The 21,418-nt window shown below is 46.6% G+C and overlaps 1 protein-coding gene across 1 annotated transcript; it reads left to right on the plus strand.

The window, feature by feature from the left end:
• The first annotated feature begins 1,368 nt into the window (after positions 1-1,368).
• Positions 1,369-10,740, plus strand: adm2a (adrenomedullin 2a). The gene is made up of 2 exons (XM_080518658.1): positions 1,369-1,484; positions 9,548-10,740. The coding sequence occupies exons 1-2, from the start codon at positions 1,393-1,395 to the stop codon at positions 9,963-9,965; spliced, it is 510 nt and encodes a 169-aa protein (XP_080374784.1). The 5' UTR covers positions 1,369-1,392; the 3' UTR covers positions 9,966-10,740.
• Positions 10,741-21,418: the final 10,678 nt, after the last annotated feature.

The following is a 21,418-nucleotide window of genomic DNA, read 5'->3' on the forward strand; positions in this document are numbered from 1 at the left end:
TAGATTTCCTGATTGGCTTGAGTTTCTATTTTTAGAAAATAGAACTGTATATACATGTATACATACATATATATATATATATATATATACATTTTTAAAGATGTGATGTGAACATATTTCATTAATTCATATTGTAATCATAAATGCTAAAAAAAAAAAGCAACCAATGCTTTATTTGTGTTGTGCAGAAGCTGAATCTGCTGCGCATGTTGAATATTTTACTACCTTATGGAACCAAAGGGACGTTTCAAGCCTATTTTATGACAGTGAAACCGTTTCCTGCAAAAAAAAACCAACCTCTGATTAATTCATTCAAAGACACTTATTTGTCACTGGCTTTAGCTGCAGTATGAAATGACTGAAGTGAAATGACTTAAAGATAATTATAAGATAAGCTTTAGTTTTCACAAATCATACGTAATATTACACATGATTATACATAAAATCCCTGGGTGGGGAAAATACTTTTCCAATATTTCCTCAAGACACAAAAACCAAAAACGCCATGCTGGTCTTGGACACCGTCCCCTGGAGTTCAGTCACGAGCACGTGATCGTCCTCCGGCTCAGCTGGGGACATCCCCCAACGTGGGAATCTAACTCTTCCCGCACCTTTTTGGCTGTGAAATTGCCCACCGGCACTTCAGGCTCCGTGGAACAGCTCCGCCCACCCGGTATTTAAAGCCACAATGTCACCCGGAGCGCAGCTTCACGCAGGAGAACCTGATCTTGACCAACACGTCTGGATTCATGGAAGAAAGAAGAAAACCCAAAACAAAACAAAAAACAAATAGAGGCAACTGAGTCCTGATGGTGAGCTGGAATAGTGTGGAAGGTAAGATCTTATCAGGAATATGTGGGTTTAAAAGGGAACTTTTTTAATTTTTTAATTTTTTAAAGCAGAATCACAAGTTTCCAGAAGTTAAATGAAAGTTGCAAGGATTAAAAAAAAAAATCAATAAATAATAATAATAATGCAGGGAAACTGTGCGTAAAAGTTAAGCTTGAACCATGTAGGAGTTTCAACTGAAAGTTTTAAATAACTGATTTGAGTGTTTCTACAATCCACTTCACTGAGCAGCGGGTTAATCTACTATTTGTCCCCACTTTCTTTCTCTTCACAGGTTTCATCTGCACTCTGCAAAGCTTGGATATCAACCGCCGGCATCAACTTGACTTTTTTTTTTTTTTAAGTTAATTAATTTATTTTATTGAGTTTTTTTTGTTTTATTTTATATATAAATTATTATATATATTATTATTATATATTTATTTATTTTTGGGTTCCTTGCCCGCTCGCGGGATTTAAGCGGGGAGGTGCCCCCACCCCCCTCCTCTCCAGGAAAAAAAAAAAAAAAAAAAAGCGGGCGTAAAGTGCCCGGGTTGTCCGGAGATGCGGTCGTTTCTCCCGCTGACGGTGTGTTGCATCAGCCTGGTTTCCCTCCGGCTGCAGGCTGAGCCGCGACACGAGCGTCCCGGGAACAGGTAGGACCAGCCCGCCACCTCCACTCCTATTTATACCACCACTACTACTCCCACAAACAATAATATTATTACTACTACTGCAATACTTTATTCATTAAAAAAAGAAAAGAAAAAAAAAAAGCACCCGGCGCGCTGATTGGCTCTTCACACCAAAACGCACCTTTGCGCGTAAAAAGCGCTCCAAACGTGCGTCACCGGCCAACTGCTTTTAATAAATAGTGACATGTTCTGGGCTTTAAAGTTGCATTTTATATGTGAAGTGACGTCGTGCAGCGACACTTTGCTTCTAATAAGTAATATTCGAACATAAAAGTGGCATCGTGAGCTCGTGCTCACATTCAAAAGTCTCCCACACGGTCACACCGGAATGTTGGAGTATTGGGGTGAGAAGTCATCGGTGTGTGTGTGTGTGTGTGTGTGTGTGTGTGTGTGTGTGTAAGAGCAGTAGCAGATAATGTGCAAGGTCAAAGGCTTTCCTCTGATACACTGAACCACTTTCTCTCTCTCTTGTCACGTCATCGCCGTTTCTCCTTCATATTTTATATTTAATGAGACAAACGTCTTATTTCTGACTTATTTCACAGACATGTGTGTCTGTTCAAGGGAAAACTCGAGTGCGTTGATTTATAATTCAAGCACGAAATTGGCAAAATGCGGATTGTTTCCTGGCATTTTTAGTTTTTTTTTTCTTTTCTTGCCCTTCTTGATCTGGCGAGCAACTGTTCCTATTTCTCATGTGTTTAAAAAAAACAGTGCTCTTTGCAAGGTGTGGGAACCAGTGTGTGTGTGTGTGTGTGTGTGTGTGTGTGTGTGTGTGTGTGTGTGTGGGCAGAGCGGCTGTAAATACCCCCGTGGGGCTATTGTAAAAGATGTGAGCCAGTGAATGGGCACCTGTATTTTTCCACACTTTGCCGTGGCAGAGGTGTGTGTGTGTGTGTGTGTGTGTGTGTGTGTGTGTGTGTGTGTGTGTGTGTGTGTGTGTGTGTGTGTGTGCGTGTGCGCGCGTGCGTGTCCAGGGGCCGGGTTGCTGTGCGTGCTGCCCTCTTCTGGTTGATTTCATATCCACAGCCTCAGAATCGTTGACTTTATTACAAGTAGTTGAATTTTCTTTTCATTCAACTCGCCAAAAGTAAAACCTGGAGAACTTTGGATTTAGAAAATAAAACACCTCAAATAGTTTCGGGGGACGGAGGTTTCATTTCTTCAAATGTCTTTTGGTGTCTCAGAAACAAATCTGGTCCAACTTTGTATTCAAGACCTCAAATCAGTGGCAGTGGAACTCAAGTAAAAGTACTTTTTAAGAAGAGTTTCAGTTGGTTAGAATTCATCCAGACAGTAAAACCCTCATTACGGCTGCAGGTCTCACACACACACACACACCCACACACACACACTCACACACACACTTACTAGCTATTTAGAGTGAAAGAACTAAAAATACGTTCCCCAAAATGTATTGTGAACAATTTCAAATGACTTGATTTAAAAAGTTGAACATGAAATCCTCTGTCCTCTGATCACAGAGATTTCATGATAATATAAGTTTTATCATGATAATATACGTTTTTTCATGATAGATAATATAAGTTTTTTCATGATAATATAAGGTATCTGGAGCATTTTCTTGTGTAGTTGTGGACGTCAGGGTCGGTTTGTGTCTGGCTGATAAAGCAGGAACAGAAGTTTGAGTTATTACTGTTAATCTCTCTCTTCGGTTTTTTTTAAGACTGTGAATGCGTCTCGTTGACCTATTCTGGTCTTATTGATCGCCTCACCTGCTGGCTGACCGATCAACTTATTCCAATCCGGCCCCATTACCTCTTTTCAAAAGTACCCGCTGTTCCCGGTTTGTCCACTGGGGGCGCCGTGTTTTTGTGTCGGTAGAAGCCGTTGGCGAAGCCTGAGCCTGAATCGCCACCGTCGGGCCCTGAACACGACCTTTGACCCCAGCGAAGGTCGATTTAGGGCCCAGACATGCTTCCTTCACACACATTAACCTGTCAATGTTCATCAGTACGTCCAGTAGGGGGCGACATTTCAATTACGTTCAGATTTGTGTCTATTCTCGTGTTTTCTGACTTCGATCTGGGGGGAATAAATTGTGGCCGGACATTTGAAGAAGTTAATAAACTGTGGCCTCGTCTGAAGTTTCTGAAGGGGGTGGGGGGGTGGTGTTTCCTCCACCTCCATACAAGAACGCCTCGCGATGTGACAAACACCTGCTGAAACCCGATCGGAGGGGAAGCTCGTTCGTTAATCCCCCCGCCGGCCCCGTCGCCATGGAGAGGAAGAGAAGCCCCGCCGCTCCACGACCTTCAGTTAAACCCTCCGTCGGACACGCCACCGCCGTCGTTCAATCTAAAGGTTTCCTCGCCGAGTGAATTTCGTCGTTTCGCCGTCAAATCTGGACTCAACGTTTTCACCTCTTGGTGGTTTTTTAAAAGTGTCACATTGCACTTCACTGAAGTGACTTTTAAGATTGACTTGTGACATTTCCTACTTTTCTTTTACTTCACATATTTTGTCAGCATTAATCTTAAATTTGAACTATTCCGCCACATTTTGTCTTTAATCTGAAGACTTTTACATTTCCCCCAATTTTCTATCACTTTTTATTATTCCCTCATCGTCACTATGTGTTTGACATGATTACGTTCGTTCTTCTATATGTAGAAATGTAAAGAGTAGATCTTGTGACGTCCAGAGGCGTGGGGGTCGGTGGCGTCTCATCGTGATAAACTTTCACTAATCCGCCTCCTTTGTTTGCTACGTCAGGCCAATTCTTTCTCCATTGCTGTTTGATCTGGTGACTCAGTGCCGCTCTACCAGGAAGACATGGTTCATTTGATAAAACCCGTCAAGCAGCACAATCAGCCTGCGGAACCATCGGACGTCTCCCGAGGTTCCGTCTCGAAAACTGCTTCCGAGGTGGAGCTTTTTGAAAATGATCTGATTCTGTGAAAGCGGTAGAAAACGCAACTTTTTCTAGAACGACGCTACTGCACATGCTCAGCAAAGCCAATCAGAATGTTTCCTCCGTGGTGTCATGACTCTCCGCCCTTATTCGCCTGGCACTTGATACTTTTATTTTGACAGTCACTGTAATAACAATCCAACTCAGTGCTTTTATTTTGACAGTCACTGTAATAGCAATGCAACTTGGCAGTTCGCCCGTCGTTCCTGTTTAGAGCCCGTTGTTCTCTGGTGCGTGTGTGTGGGTGTGTGTGTGTGTGTGTGTGTGTGTGTGTGCTTTCAGTACTAAAACTAGAGCTACACTCGGTAGAACACAGATTAATAGAACCAACGCCACATTTTGTTTGCAGACCCGAGTTACCATTGCTCGCATGTTTGCCGTTAGCTCATATCGATGCTAACAAGCCTGTCAGGTAGCTACATCACTGTGAAAACCTGAGCAGAGCGTCTCCATGGCAACAGACGCTGATCTCCTTGATCTCCTCCATGAGGAATCATTCGGAAACGACTGGCCGTTAACGTCCCAAAATTGAACGGGTTGATCCTCGGATGACGACGAATCATCCCCGACGATTTCAAGTAATTCGGGGGAAGGAGTTTTTGCGAAATGTTGGTAAAATACAATAAATAAATAAATAAATAACCTTCCGACTTCATTGGTCGCCCAGCTTTCATTGGCAGCGGTAACAACAGCGCCGGCTAATGGCCCAATATGCTTACTGCGTCCATTTCAGTGTTTCTTCCATTTCTGTGTAAACAGACATTGTTTTCGAAGCATCGCTGTGCAATGCAACGTTTTCCTGTGAGGAAAACACAACGACGTGTTTTCACTTGAGAGGTTGCCATGTAAACGGGGATCAGGGGACGAGCAGAGCTGTCCGGCAGTTTCTTCAGTTACGATTTAGTTACACAAGGACCTTTTGCCCCTCATCCGATTCCCGTCCTCACGTACAGGACTTCTCCCTTCACCTCCACTCGTCTCACCTCCCACGCCTCCTCGCTCCTCTAATCGGAGCTCATGAGCGTCTCGTCAAGCTTTTATGAGGACAGAACCTTCTGGCTCTCCTCTGGGCTTCCTGGAAGCACGTCCCGTTCCCTTACCGTCACACGCCGACGGCGCAACGACAGGCAATGATCGCTCAGCTTTTGTCTGTGTTCCTCCGTGAGTCTCAGCTTTCTGTCATTCCTCCCCAGTCCTGTGTTTACGCTCATGTTGTCTCCGTGTGTCCTGATAAGGACACGACAAAACCCAGCAGAGACGCCAGGCCCAGCGTTCCAAACAAGGAGAAACCGTACCTTCCTCGGATCAGACTGTCGTTCCGCGCGACATCTTGAGGCCGTGCTCTCATTTTAGCGAGGGGAAATAGGCGGGTGTCCGCGGCCAAAACGGTTAAATGTGGCTTCAGCAGCTGAGCCACGGTGGAAGGCATCTCATCGCTTTGGGTTCAAGGCTCTGACGAGTGCTTGAGTTTTGCTGCGTCGACCCACTCGCCTCGTGTCCGGACAACCCCTACGTGTGGCTGAACCCCTTGGCCAAATAAATTCCCCTTTGGTATTCCTTCAGAGTGAGGATGGGGATGTCTGGCGTGGAGACGTAGTGTCTACCTGTAACGCAGACTGGACTCACTGGTGGATTTCCACACATCTGACATCTTTATTTTGGGACACTTACGCCTCAGGCAGGAACAACAAGAGCACTACTCCCTCTTTACTGTGTATACATGGTCAGAAAAGCACTTTTTATGCCTGCGGAATGATTGAAAGCAGGATTACCGCTGTTGTAAACCGTCTGGAGGAGAGGTCTCTTCTCGCGCCTCCTCCTCCTCCTCCATCTCTGCCGGGTTCTAAACAGGACTTTTGGCTCAGGCTGCCGGGGACATGCAGTACATGAAGCCATGAGGCTGGACGGGGGGAATCTCCCCCAACGCAGGCTAAAGCTGAGGTGGGGAGGCAGAGAATTCCTGTGTGGATTATTATTGTCTAAGACCTGAATCCCGAGCCCTCACATCTTTAAGCAGCGGGTAGGCTCCGGGGTCAACGTATGGCCCTGACCCCAACACGAGAGCAGCAGCTCCCAGTCGACCAGGAGCCACAGGGAGGAAACAAAGGCCGCTCCTGCAGGAAGAGCAAAGCTCGCCGTCGGTCGATGAGAGCGTTTTGGCTCCTCGCCTCACAATTATGTCGTTTCAGAGCGAGCGTACAGTTTAGGACTGGTCTATTTGTGTAATTGACCGGCTTGCGTAAGGCTGGTGGTGAAAGCAGAGCAGCTCGGGAACAACAAGGATCAGAACTTTGTGGGAAATACAATCACATTTCCTTTATGTCTGTGCTGCTTCTTGCAAACAACAATCTGCCCACTGTTGCCTGGCAGGAGATTACAGACTAATATGCCTTATTTGCTGCTGATTAAGGCTGCGCCTGGTAAGCTTCAGCTTCTCCAGTAATCATAGTGAGCAGTGTGGCAGTGGAAGAAAGTGCCTCTTAAGTTTCCAGCGTAGATTTTTTTATTTTTTCCTTCTGCACTCAGTCGTTCAGTTACAAATTCTACATGTGAACAACTGAAAGGGTGACGGATTGTAAGAACTCACTGTCGTCTATTGACATGAGGACGACGACACGAGAAAGGCTTGAACCAGAACGGCTGTGACTTCAGGTTCTACGGGGTTCAGACTGGGACCAGTAGGTTTTGGTGAAGTGCTCACAACCTTAACAAAAATCCCTGAATGAAGCAACTGCGGGATTCCTTTCAGACTTTGAGGGTTATTTCTGGTCTTTCCAAGTCCCCAGTTCCTTGAAATGTCAGAGTTGGTTTTAAGATCTTGAACCAGGGGGTCAATGAGGCTCTGAAGGGGTTTACCAGGGGTCTTCATCCTCTGAAGTTCAGTTTGTGGCTCCGGTGGTCTTTAAGCTTGGGTCTCGGATGGAGCTGATCGTTCACGAGGGTTGAGGTGGTTTCATCCTGGGGAGGATTAGGGCTGAATGAAGGATGGACTGGTTCTGGAACAGGTTCTGCCTTGGTGGGTTTAGGGTCTTAGATGATTTGGATTAATGGCCAGAGTGAGAGAACACAAATTTGTGCTGTGTTTTTCTTGGCCTGAATTAATTCCAATAAAAGTGTTAGGAGGGTGTGTGTCTCCTCGGGGAGTCGATGACATCTTGTAGCCAAGATTTGACCTTAAGATCTCCCAAGCAAGTCGTAGGAGTCCCTGAAATCTGTACTTATGTGGTAAAATATGTGCGAAGATGCTCAGCGTCTGTCCTGACCACCCATCAGGAACCAGTTTAAAAGTGCAGGACGAAGCTCTTCCACTTTAAACTTCTGACCTCTGGGTTCGAAACGAGGAGGAGGAGGAGGAGGAGGAGGAGGAGGAGGAGGAGTCACCACAACACCACAGATTACAGCTCCAAGAATAAAGTCAAGATAGGAAACATGGTCAACTATTGCCATGTAAATCCAGCTACTGTGAAATAAGACATGCGTGTTGAGCGACTTGGTTATTTCTCGTTCGAGGGAGTGTTGCAGAAGAAGTCCAGCCATTTGGTGGCGTTCGGTGATGTGGCACCGAGCTGCCGGGCCTCCGTCTGTGGCCTGCCATCACACAACTGGCAATTCAAGCGCCGGACTGCAGGTCCTTCGCAGGCTACCGACGCCTGCCAGCAAGTAATCCAGGGGCTGCATGGAAAAGTTCACGTTTCAGAGTGGAATTCCCAGGCTGACATGTCAGCCTCCAGTCTGGAGCGTTTGTGGTGGAATAAGTCAGCATTTCACGAGAAGAACACGTATTTTATAATTAGACGGGCTGTGGCCGCGGCTGTGGAACAACTTGCCCAGTCAGAACAGCAAACAAGGCCGATGTCTTGGCTCTCATGCCGTATTTAAACACAGTGACCAGACTGGACGTTCTGGTTAACGGGTGACGACTCCACTCGGGGGGGGGCTTAGTCACAAACACCACATCGCCATGTGTCCAGTCAGGTCCTGGTCAAACAGTGGACAGATGGCCAATCGCCCCACACTGTTTGCTGAACTTGTACTTGCCGCTCCGCCACACCGCAGAACAGAGCTCGTCCCATTTATATTACTTATTTATTTATTTATTAACATGACGAAGGCTTTTCAGAGAAGCGCTGATCACACCAGGCCAGAAATACGTCTGCAACTAGATGGAAGAAGAAGCGGGCTGCACTTCCTGGTTCGGCTGAGACGCTGGTGAAACCCGGCCGTCCTGCTCGCGTGTCCCACGGCGGCGGTTTGTGCAAGCTTTTCAAAAAAGGTTCACTGTGTCGCGCAACAACGGGCTTGTTGTCTCCGGCAACCCCGTCACCTTTAATGTGGTGAATTATGACACGAGTCTGGCGTTTGCTCAGTTCCGCACAAAGTCAGCCGGGAAGGAAGTCGTCGGTTTATCAAAGCGGCATTGTGACGTTAATCGGTGACCCCCCCCAGGAGCTGGACGCACGAGTGAGATGCTTCAATCATGGGTTTTGCTTCCAGTTTTCAGAGCGACGGCAGCCGCACCGAAACGGCGTTCGCATCACTTCAACAGATATGAGGTCATTAGACATGTGACGTAACTGACGTTTATATTTAGGTTTTTAAAACTCTCTAAATTTCATTCTTTTTGTTTCTACCAACTAAACTAATGTGATATTTCACATTACACTGTTAATGTATGTTTTATGAATCTTATGATGATATTTATGGAACATAAAAACATCTATAAAACATAAACACGTGACATTAAGAAGCATTTTGTTTTGCTCGTTTTAGACTTTTCAAGTAGTTCAGATGATCTTCATGTACAAAATGTGTAACTGCTGTCATACTTCTGGGTTTGCTCTCAAGGGAAACTTCTAGATCTAATTAATCTCCATTAGTTTGAACAAATCCAGTAATGATACGTTTATTTTGAAGGGATTCATGGTGACGTCACTGGTTACCATAAATTGTCCTTTAGACTTTGCCACTACCTCCAACGTGATCGGGCTTTCCTCACTTATTGATTAGCTTCACGTTGCTGCAGTCACAATCCAATCGGCCACTAGAGGGCGCCTTTCTCACTTTTTTCACCTCATTTCCCTGTCCTCAGGTTGGACCTCCTCTACAAGCTCATGGGCCAAAGAGGGGACGTCCTCTCCATTCCAGGGAGTCAGGCCGACGGCACCGCCCCCCCGCCGGCCTCCAGCCAGCCCTCTGATTGGCCGCCTGCTTTCCAGAGACGCCGACCCGCGACCGTGGCGAGGCGGGCCTCTCCGGGCCTGGCCTGGGCGAGGCCAGACGAGGCCGCGCCGACGGAGCGGAGGGCGCCGAGGGCACGTCGACACGCCCACACGGGATCGCGGGGGGGCCACCACTACCCCCACCACGGCCAGCTCATGAGGGTGGGCTGCGTTCTGGGAACGTGCCAAGTGCAGAACCTCAGCCACCGGCTCTACCAACTCATCGGCCAGAGCGGCCGAGAAGACTCGTCCCCCATAAACCCCAAGAGCCCCCATAGTTACGGATGAGCTACCAGACGCCTTCGAACGCCCTCAAGTCTGTCGATGTCATTTATTTATCTCTTAATGTATTACTGCTAGTCTTTGCCTTGATAGGATCTATAAGGTGAGTTATACTCATCTTAAATGACTGTTGCTTTCACTTTCTGTGTGAGACTGATGACTTTGGAGGCTGAATCCACGTTGAAACCCCCCCCCGGTCTGAGTTCCCCCACCATCCTGAGAACGTCTGGCTTCACAAGGACATCGAAGCCTCTTCAGTTTTTCCCCGAAATAATCCGAGAACCTCGTCGGGACATTTTAATCCTGTTCATGTACAAAGTCTCGACCTCACCGTCACCCGGCGGTCCGGCCTCGTCTGCCAACTGACCCCCCCCAGCGCGGGTTTTCCCATGGCCCGCTGATCAAACACTTAAGCCCCTGATGTGGATTTCAATCTGAACTCTGAGCCAGATCCCTGTCGAAGCCTATATAATCCCACAGAACCTTCCAAATGACCCAACTGACACTTGTTTATGTGTTCGCCAGGTCAGACAGGGTATGAAGGGAGACGCGGGGGTTTGTCCACGAGCCTGCAGCCGATTAGAGAGTCATGTGACGCGTCGGCACCGAGTTTAAAAACATTCAGAGTCGCCACATCGAGTCCGTGCAAGAGGACAGGAGGGTCAGCGGCGCTGTTGGAAAAAGGAATGCGAACAGACAGTCGGTCCTGTGAGGATCAGTTTCAGATGTGCGCTGCAGCGGTGAACTGTGGAGTCGTGGATCAGCGCGCCGCCACGCCACTGCAGGGGCTCGTCTTCCCCCGCCGCCGGAGGCCGAGGCTGAGATATTAGCCTTTTCACGTGATTCCTAAGTCCCCTCCACAAGGCAGTGCTTTGGGCTGACAGCACTTTAATATACTGAGCTAATGGCCTCAGTCATATGTGCGACCGCAGCAGGGGGGGGGGGGGGGGCTCCACCCTCTCTCGGCCCCTCCCACTAACAGGAGGACAGACAGCAGGCCATGGGGATCGGCACACACGCAGGCAGAGCGTTTAAAATGCTGGTTCCGTGTTCCTTCTCGAAGATCTACAACGTTGTGTTACTGTCGGATAATATTTATTACTTTGTGTCGCGATGCCTGCAGAAATACAAGTCACCTCTACTGCAAAGAGCTGAAATCAACGAAAATCTGAACTAAGAAGAAAATTGCGCAGTTAGAAAGTCACAAAATAAATCATTAAGGATAAGTAATTGTAAAAATGACATTACTGTCAAGACTGAGTTAAATTGTTCAAAATCAAGTAGAAAGTGGAAAGTTAAAGCTGAGACTTTTCAAATTATCTTCAAATGTTGAAAGTAATCTCAATATTTGGCCAAAGAGGAACACTGTGTCGCCGTGACGATCTGGGCCCAATCTGTAAAGTAAGGACACAACATGGCGGTTCGGCGAAAAACATTGAAAAGCACGTTGATAAGGTGGCGGCCGTATTGGACGCCATCCCAACGGCGGCCCCGTTGACGTGGTACGGATCCTCAGTGGGGCACATTTTCCTTTAAAGTCGTTGGACAAGCAGTTTTTTTTTTAACACCTCCGGTCTCCACCTCGTCGCTCGTTTGTTCTCCCGACGGGTTCAAACCCGGCCCAGAGGACGGCGGCGGCGGCCGCAGACACCCAAAGTGTCCCCGCTATTCTCGGCCCGTCTCCCAAAAAGAGGTGGGCGAGGACAACTGAGGTCACCGGGCGGGATTAAAAGCTCTCCAGAAGTGTGGACCAGCCCTCATTGCTGGCCAGAAGCAGTTATATTACATATTATTTACATACTTCTTCACTTCTATTCTCAGACTGTTTTCGCGGGGGTGGTTTGCAGTAGGAAAACAAAACAAAAAAAGAAGAAGAAAAAAACGCCACTTGTAGTTCTGTTTGATTGTTTGTTGTGTCGTTTAGGGTGTAATCTCTACAGATGGAAGTAGGAACTGAAACCCACCAAATACCTGGTAATACTTGACAAACGGAGTGACTTTACAGCGTGCCTTCCTCACCTGCAGTATCCTAGAGCCCAGTGTCTTCACTTTATTTTTTTCCCTCTGCAGTTTTTATATAAAGTGCCTTTTTCTGCTTTGTGTGTAACGGTGGGGGGGGTTGGGGGGGTTGGGGGGGTTGGGGGGATGGGCTTGCTGAGGTGAAACATGCCTTCCTCTCTGCTGTATCGGAGCTGATCGATGTCTCGTGACGCATCATTAAAAGGCTTTTTAAACGCTCAAACAACCTGAGTGGATCTCTCTACTTCTTCGCCAGTTTCTCACACACACACACACACACACACTCCCGCGGTGAGTGTGTGTTTGTGTATGGGGGGGGGGTCTGATCAGGAGGTTTGGGCGTTTAAGAGTCGTGACCACGGGGGGTGGCGGGGGCACTTTAATGCTCGTTTCAACTTGAATTTGTACTTTGGTGAAAGAAGCAGACGTGGATTTGTTGGTAAATGTTGTTGTGTTGATGTCAGTGCACTGTGTGTGGCCGCACGCCACCTGCACCTGTGAATATATACATGCTATTATATAAATATATATTTAGCCAAACTATTTAAATCTGTTTCTGTGTTTAAGTTATCTTTTTATGTTAAAAAAAATATTTATATGTGACCAAAGAATATTTATCTCTTCTTTTAAACTTGGTAGGAAAGTAAATCCTGACTGTAGCTGAAATATTACTGTGTGACGATGTCCTTCACTCTGTAAAATAAAGAACTATACTGTAGTTTGGTGGAGTAAAGAGTGTGATTTGTGTGTGTGTGTGTGTTTCTAACGTATGAAGCCCTGCAGTCACATGGGAATCAGAAATAGTCTCAAATCTAATCTGACCAGCCACATCAGATACACCTGAATCAAGCCAATCGCAGACATGAAGGTTAAACTGGGCGTCCAAATACTCAAAATAGTACTGCATCGGATTTTCACAGCAAACTGAGAGAATAGCGGCAGTTCTGGAAGAATTCCCTCGTTACGGCCGAGAGTTTTATAAGATCACCTTGACTGTGTCGCTCACCAACAAATAAACAAGAACGTTGGAAAACGTGACCTGATGGAGTTTCAGTGGTTCAGTTTGAGGCTGATTCTCTGTGGGGCGTTTCGAGACAATATAGAAATGCCAGAAAAACAAACACAACTGAAATGTGCAACATTTTAAGTACGATAAAAATGCAACCAAGCAAAAAAAAAAACAACAACAAGGAATTGAAGTGTAAAGTAAGAAGTGTGACACCTTGGTCTTATATCTATAGTCTTGCGTGCTTGCAGGCCTCGGCTTCTAGAAAATTCAGCCACAGTATCTTCCATATCTCAGGACCTCCGGACATCTGTTTCCATGGAAACCGGTGCTGGTCCCGTGAGCCTCTCCTGGAACAATGACACTTATCACATACTGTGTCCGCAAAGCTGGACTACGTCTTAAAATAAAGCTAAAAATGGTGTAAAGTGAGAATAAATATGTGCTCTAAGTTTGTCAGACCACAGAAGTGAGTTGCTACTGTCGAATGTGAATGATTAATATATACAAATATACACACTTCATGAATGTGTTTAAAACAAAATAGCTGAATTCACTTTAAACAGACTTAAATGTGGAATTAACTTCCCTGGTGTTTGGTGGAGGACTGGGAGTTTGGCACAAAGTGTATGGGACTAACTGGGACTAACTTTATTTTAATAATGTAACACACACACACAGCTTACACACTCTCATTTACTACTATAATGTTTTTTTCTTTTTCTTTTCTTTTCGTTTCATGTGCCCCGAGGGTTTTGTCTGCTTCATGTTTTCGGTGTGTTGATGCAGGGTGGTAGTGGGGCCCCATTAGGGGGGGGGGGGGGGGGGGGGGGGGGGCTGTGTTGCCTGATCCCAACAAGGACGCCAATAATCCATATATGAGGGAAAAGGACCTGGAACGTTCCTCCAGCAGGATGAGGTTTATGATGACATCATGACGACCTTCAGTTTGCCGTTCCAGCACGTCGGCGGGGCCTCGGGCCGCCGTCGTGACGCAGCAGGAGCCGGCGAGGTCGATCATTACAGACCCGCAGAGTTAATGAGTGACGGAAGGCAGGGTCAACATCACGAACACGCTCACTTCGTGAAGAGGTTTGCAGGAAGACGAGGCCACGGCATCCAGATTGCTGCCTGGAGTTTTGGCTCGGGGGTGTTTCTGTGTGGAATTAGCCTGAATCTCTGTGTGTCTGAACACATGTCATGCTAGTGTCGTGAAGCCACAGTGGCGTACAGTATAGAGGTAGTAGAGGCATATTGTTCTGTACACACTTGTGTGTAGTTTCATTTCCAAAACGACCAACAGCACCCACTGGTGGCCTGGCAGGCTAACTGCACAGTTTTCCTGTGTTTCTGCCTCTTTCCAAACTTGTCTGGAATGAAAACACACAAAAAACAATCTCTTTCCAGCTGAGATGTTGTATAAATGCTGCCTGTGTGTGTGAATGCTGTGTGGACGCAGCTGATATCAGAGTCAAAGCAAATGACCTACGACTCATTTTCAATACTACGTGTGAAAGCGGCGCGAGCCGGTGAGTCAAAACGAGACACACGTGTGAATGTGAACGTGTGTCTGTGGTGGCCTGCAGGGCGTGACCCGCCTGCACGTACACCGGACTGGGATGTAGCCCTGGAGGAACACTCCGAAGCTCATCGTCAGCCTTCTTTCAGTGGAGAAGAAACTATAATAAAAGTGAGGACGTGTGTCATATATATATTTTTTTTTTCTTCTTTTTTTTAAAAATAAATTAGATGAGTTAGATTAGTTGGATTAGGGTTGAGTGAGAAGGTTATGTGTTTGTCTGCATGGATTTATTTATTGGTTTCTATGTATCCCTTCTTACATTTCTCTCCTCAGGAAAAGTGAGTAACACGGGAGTGATGACACCATGGGTGTGTGTGTGTGTGTGTGTGTGTGTGTGTGTGTGTGTGGTTGTATGCATTTCTATTTTCTATTTTATGTGAAGCACTTTGTGCTACAACCTTTTGTATGAAAAAAGTTCTTGTATAAATAATGTTTGATTTGATTTGATGTATTTGAAGATGTAGATGAATAAATTCCCCCCAAAACTGTGAAAAAACGTCCCACACAAAGTGGATGAGAGGCTCCTCATGGAGGAGGTCAAAGGAGATCAGTTGCCATGGAGACGCTCCCCGCTCATCGTTCCACGGTGACGTAGCGACCTGACGGCGATCGATACGAGCTGACGACGAACATGCTCGTGATGCTAACTCGGTTCTGCGAACAAACGTGGTGTTGGTGAAGGTCTGCCGCTCTACCGAGTGTAGCTCTATGGAGTGTAGCTCTATGGAATGTAGCGCTACGGAGTGTAGCGCTATGGAATGTAGCGCTACGGAGTGTAGCTCTATGGAATGTAGCGCTACGGAGTGTAGCGCTATGGAATGTAGTGCTACGGAGTGTAGCTCTATGGAGTGTAGCGCTACGGAGTGTAGCGCTATGGAGTGTAGCTCTATAGAGTGTAGCTCTATGGAGTGTAGCTCTATAGAGTGTAGCTCTAGTTGGACCGGATACGATTAGATTAGCTCCATTTTCATCGCGATAACGTTGGGCCAAATATTTTGAGTAATTATTAATAGAGGTGTGATCCAAGCTTACGGTGAATTAAAACAGATTTGAGGAAGAAAGGCTATTAGGGTACAATTCCATGATCTAGCATCTCCTGAACCTTGAGGAAGAGCAACGGAGGCTCACATACAGTATAACTGCTGTTTGTCGAACCGTGTCAATGTTTACATGGAGACAAAAATCAGTACTCGGGAGGTAAACTTGAGAAGCGTCTGCTTTCGAGGCTCTCAAAGCCGATGTAGTGAAAACAAACATCCGAGACGCAACTGGAGTTTACATTGGAAGGCCTTGTTGTGTAAACGTGTCCTGGCAGGTGATTAAGACGAGTGGGACTCAGGCGGACGCCGCTCCAGCCTGGTCTGGACGTCATCCGTGAATCCGCCGCTTCATCCAGTCTGAGGAAAGCAGGTCGTGTTGTGATCCACTCGTCTCGACTTATTTCTGCTGTGGCGAAAAGATCTGCCGTGTCAGCAGAATCCCTGAAGGCACACTTAGGTTAGTTTGTTTAATAATAAAATGAATTGTTATTGATATTGTAACGTCGCAGTTGTTTCACATGGACACCACGTCGTAGTAACTATTTCTTCTGCACATTAGTAGGGCCAATCGGAACAAAGCTTCCTCCCTGTTGTCATGACGACCAGTCCGGATTCTCCTGAACTTGGTGCTTTTATTTTGACAGTCACCGTAAAAACAATCCAACTTGTTGGTCTGTCCACTAGAGTGTCTGTGTTCTACCATTGTTAATATTGAGCGCTCATTGTACTCTGGTGCATGTCTGCTACACTCCGTAGAGCTACACTCTGTAGAGCCACACTCGGTAGAGCCACATTCCGTAGAGCTACACTCCGTAGAGCTACACTCTGTAGAGCTCCACTCCGTAGAGCTCCACTCTGTAGAGCCACATTCCGTAGAGCTACACTCCGTAGAGCTACACTCCGTAGAGCTCCACTCTGTAGAGCCACACTCGGTAGAGCCACATTTCGTAGAGCTACACTCCGTAGAGCTACACTCGGTAGAGCTACACTCTGTAGAGCTCCACTCCGTAGAGCTCCACTCGGTAGAGCCACATTCCGTAGAGCTACACTCCGTAGAGCTACACTCTGTAGAGCTCCACTCCGTAGAGCCACACTCGGTAGAGCCACATTCCGTAGAGCTCCACTCCGTAGAGCTCCACTCTGTAGAGCTCCACTCGGTAGAGCCACATTTCGTAGAGCTACACTCCGTAGAGCTACACTTGGTAGAGCTACACTCTGTAGAGCTCCACTCCGTAGAGCTCCACTCGGTAGAGCTACACTCGGTAGAGTTACACTCCATAGAGCTACACTCCGTAGAGCTCCACTCGGTAGAGCTACACTCGGTAGAGTTACACTCCATAGAGCTACACTCTGTAGGGCTTCACTCTGTAGGGCTTCACTCAGAAATCTAATGGACTGGTCCGAGGATGATGACAAATCATCCCTGAAAATGCAATTCTGGTGAGAAGTTTCTGTGGAAAGTTGGTCAAATACCTACATATAATTCAATAAATAAATAAATAAATACACATAAACGAAAACATAAACTTCTCGGCCGACCTAGCCCATTGGCAAAGGAAAGAAATAACATCGCCCACTCGTGGCCTTACCTAAAAACTACACTTTCATCATTTCTGAAGAGTAAACACAAAACCTTTCACTTTAATACAAACATAACAAATCGTGGCAAACAGAGGCACACAGAGCACAATTTGAATAAAGAGAAATCAGAATCAAGCATAACGAAAATAAACAATAATCTCCACAGAAGTCCAATGATGATGATGATGGTGATGACGATGAAGTCACACCCCAGTAAATGATATCTTCTCGAAGGAAGTTTGTTGCCAACAAATTCAAAATGAGTTTATAATATTCTGCATGAAATGGTGAAACGTCTCAGATTCCACATCGGATGAGTTGTTTCTGTTCTATCAGGAACGAAACGAGTCCAGAGGATCTGAAATCATTCGAGTTTCCAGAGTTGCAAAAGAAGGAAAAGAATTGAAAAGATGAGCTGGTCTCGGTGACAGTGTTGTTAATAGGAAACAGTGTGGAAGTGAGCGGAAGCGGCAGGTAGGAACTGACCTGAGCTCAGATTCAGGAGTTTCACCTCCACAACTATAAACCCAGCCTGAGTTGAAAGGTCGTCTCGGGTGGAGGCGTGTCCTTGCTCCCTATTAAAGTTAAAATACACACTGCGCCCTATTCTTCACACCCCGTTCTATCGTCGTTATCGCCGTGTCAATACGCCCCCCCCCCCCCCCCCCCCCCCCCCCAGCGGGAGTGTTTTCCTGTCTGCGGCTGCGTCGCCTCTCGGCCTCCTCACACTGTGTCACGGCTTCAAGTTTTACAAGTTAAGACTTTTTTTTTTTTTTTGCTGACTCTTGCAATCTTGATATAATGAGGGACGCGTCGTCCTCCAGACCAGAGGAATTACTGTCATTGTGAGAGCGGCCAGAGCGCAGTGAGAAAAGCACAGAAAAAGCAAATGTAGGTCGGGTAACAGGGCAGAAACGTCCCCACTGGAGCTCAAGGGGCGACCGTTTCTCTGCGGTGTGTTTCCTGTCGGCTCGCGAGACGGAACGATAATGAAATGTCTCGTTTGCCTTCACACAGAAACCAGCGGTGGAAAACCAGCTGGGGATGCGCCGTGACGTCGCCAGCTGCTGGTAAACATGAACGGAGGCGGCGCCACCGTCACGTGTTCCTCCTGGCCGCCATGTTGGCAACTGTTTTCGCATCATGCACTGGTGCACCAAACACTTTCCAGTCACACGCGACTGAAAAGATCTTTGACAAAACACAGCATGGCACACTCAGTCAGGATTTGAACCAGGATCTTCTCGCTGTGCCACCACGCAGCCCTAATCTTCATGCGACACCCAACATATGACGGCAAAAACCAGCGTATTCACACTCCTGACCAGCAGGTGGCGACAGTGCCTTGTGATGGGAGATGAAAACCAAGAATTCAATAGAGTGTAGTGGACCTGCAAAGTTTGTTCCCACATTTAAATCGACCGCGGAGAAAGACTGAAGCAGGAACTGATGTGTTTTCATCAGATTGTCGAGGAAACGGGACAAAAACAAAAGTCTTGGCAGGTGAAAGGATGAACCCGTTAAGACTGAGGGAGCATTCACATCTGCATTTTGAAACGACATCTCATCGGAGATCAGCTTTGTTTCATACTTTTGATGGACAATCCTGTTGAGTCAGTTCAAATGGACTGAGTTCACTGAAGGGAATTTTGTTCAAATGCAGCCGATTTGGCGTTAAAGTTGAATTTTTCTCTCTCAACGTTGTTCATTTTGGCATTTATCGTTTGCTGTTCACTTCTATTTCCACGGACAGAGATTCCACGGGAGGGAGTACAGGAGAGCACGGCCTCACATGTCGGTTCCTATGTCGGTTCCAGCGTTTACCAAAGACTCCTTTAAGACACGACCGGACGGGGAAGTGTGAACCAGCGCTGGAGGTCAGAGGGGTCGCCCCTCCCGAGGCTGCCAACAAAACCCCCGTTACGCAACGCGTGACATCACAGCGACGACAGGGACGGCCGGTTTGGGTGAGGATGCAGGAACATGCGGCGGAACCTGAGGTTTTGGTAAGTGGCTCTTTTTTTCCACTGCGGTGGAAACTCTGGACTCCATCGCCTGACATCAGGAATCCCTGGACTGTGAGTCCAACCGAAGCGTTCTGCACAGTCAGCAAACGTCAAGACACACGTCCATTATGAGTTGCTGGTTCTGAATAGTTAAATGACGCCTGTCGCCATAACCGGATCGTCCATGTTCATCACGAAACAGACACTGTGTTGGTCCGAGCTGCATTTCTATACATGTCAACAACAAACAACCAACTTGTACTGTACGCAGTACTTATTCACTACTTCTTATTTATTAGTCCACGACATGTTTTCTTAATGGAGCAAGGTACTAACTGATCTGACATTGGTCCGAACTGCAGACTGTCCCTGACTTCTAGTCTCAGGTTCAACTGTCAACTGAAGTTTAAACACCTTTTTTTGTTGTTGTTTTTTTTTAAAATCTGAGTCAAAAACTTACATTTGACACATTCTGAGAGTATTTAAAGAGCAGGGTGATGAAGAGCTGTGTGTGTGCGTGTGTGTGTGTGTGTGTGTGTGTGTGTGTGTGTGTGTGTGTGTGTGTGTGTGTGTGTGTGTGTGTGGGTGTGCCAGAGGAAACTAAACTGTGGAAAGTTTAGGGTCGCGCAGTAAAGACACACAATGTGCGTCTCAAGGCAAAGATGATCATGACTCCACACCCATGCCCACTGACTCACCACACACACACACACACACACACACGCGCACACACACACACACACACACACACACACACACACACACACACACGCTGCCAGCGGTGAGCAGCATACGTGCAGTCTCTCACATCTCCTCCTTCACAAGCCACAGCCTCTTTCTCACACTGGTGATTAGCAGAAGCAGCAGAAGCAGCGTGATCCTCCACTCTGCTGATGTGTTCAACGCCGTTTCATGAGCTCGTGTTAGAAGTTATTTCAGCTTCGCTATGGAACTTTGGCTCGTCGACAAGTGTCGCCAATCCTCTCACCAGCTAATTCCACACGTCACACACCCTCTCAATCCAACGTGGAAATTACCACCAAACTACTTGAACTTTCGTTTTATAGAAACTGTGTCATTTTCTTTGACTGATCCAGTTTAAAGTCAAGATAAAATGGTCTTAGATTGGTTCAATAATAAGAAGAAATGTTGCCGAGAGCTGTGTAATGGACACAGAAACCCTGGGTGACTTCTGCTTTATAAGCGGAATGGATTTGACCTGTTTTGCTCCATCAGCGTTTTTTAGGCAAACTGTTGCCTCCAGGATGTGACACATCGTAAAAAAGACTTAAAGGAGTCATATCCTCCATCTTCACCTCCTCCTCCTGGTCGGTCCAGAAACCTCGTATTCAAAGTTGATTCTCCTCCATTAGAATATCGGATCCTAGGAGCTGCATTCAGAATCTGCTGTGTCTGTGTGAGCTGGACTGGCTCCGCCCACACACACACCCATCTATGGGAAGAGGAGGAAGTACTTTCTCTGGTGGCGCCATGTGCCAGAGCAGAGCTGCCTGATTGTGGGAAGAGTCAAAGGGGGAGGAGCCTACCTTGATTGTGATTGGCTGAACCCCCACTTACATCATATAGGGTTTGATTTCTGATTGGCTGGTTGGAGCAACACACTTTTTAAAACCTGGAACAGAGAGAGAGAGAGAGGACACACTGTCTTCTCTTCTGGGACATCGCTCCAGGTGTGGAGACGATCAGTACTGCTGGAGAACTTTTAGGAAGTTAATTTAGCTAAATATGACACCTTTAATATATCAAGGTGTATCCAACAGATACTGACTTGTTTTCTGTGTATATTTTTTTTGGATTTCTTAAGATGCTGTATAAAGTCTGCTGAAATTAGCGAGACATCATTATCCTTTCCAACTGACTCAGCTACCAACAAACAAATGGGACTTTGTCTCATGTATTATGGGATAGAAATCCCCCAAACCTGGAAAGCTTTTTCTGTTAAAGCCGATAAACATAGAACTGAATACTGTCGGTCTCAGCACCCTATAGATGGTGTGTTACAAATGCCCCAGAGTCTTTTATTTTGTAGGTTAGTGCATATCTGGCTACTTGATGGTGGTTTACCTCAGCTGGGTTGTGAATTTCACCAAACTTGTGTAAAAGGGAAAATTTACCAATTTAGTCCAGTGTCTTAATACATGCACATTTAAACAACTGTGTCATTTCTTGTCCTAATTCAAACTCATAAAAAGCATCTCCACATT

The sequence above is a fragment of the Blennius ocellaris genome (assembly GCF_963422515.1).
Source record: "Blennius ocellaris genome assembly, chromosome: 22".
Taxonomy (NCBI): domain Eukaryota; kingdom Metazoa; phylum Chordata; class Actinopteri; order Blenniiformes; family Blenniidae; genus Blennius; species Blennius ocellaris.

Bases quoted from the DNA above. Each gene is read 5' to 3' on its own strand.
- adm2a (XM_080518658.1), top strand. From the start codon at position 1,393: ATGCGGTCGTTTCTCCCGCTGACGGTGTGTTGCATCAGCCTGGTTTCC. The intron at 1,485-9,547 runs GTAGGACCAGCC...CCCTGTCCTCAG, and splicing joins CACGAGCGTCCCGGGAACAG to GTTGGACCTCCTCTACAAGC.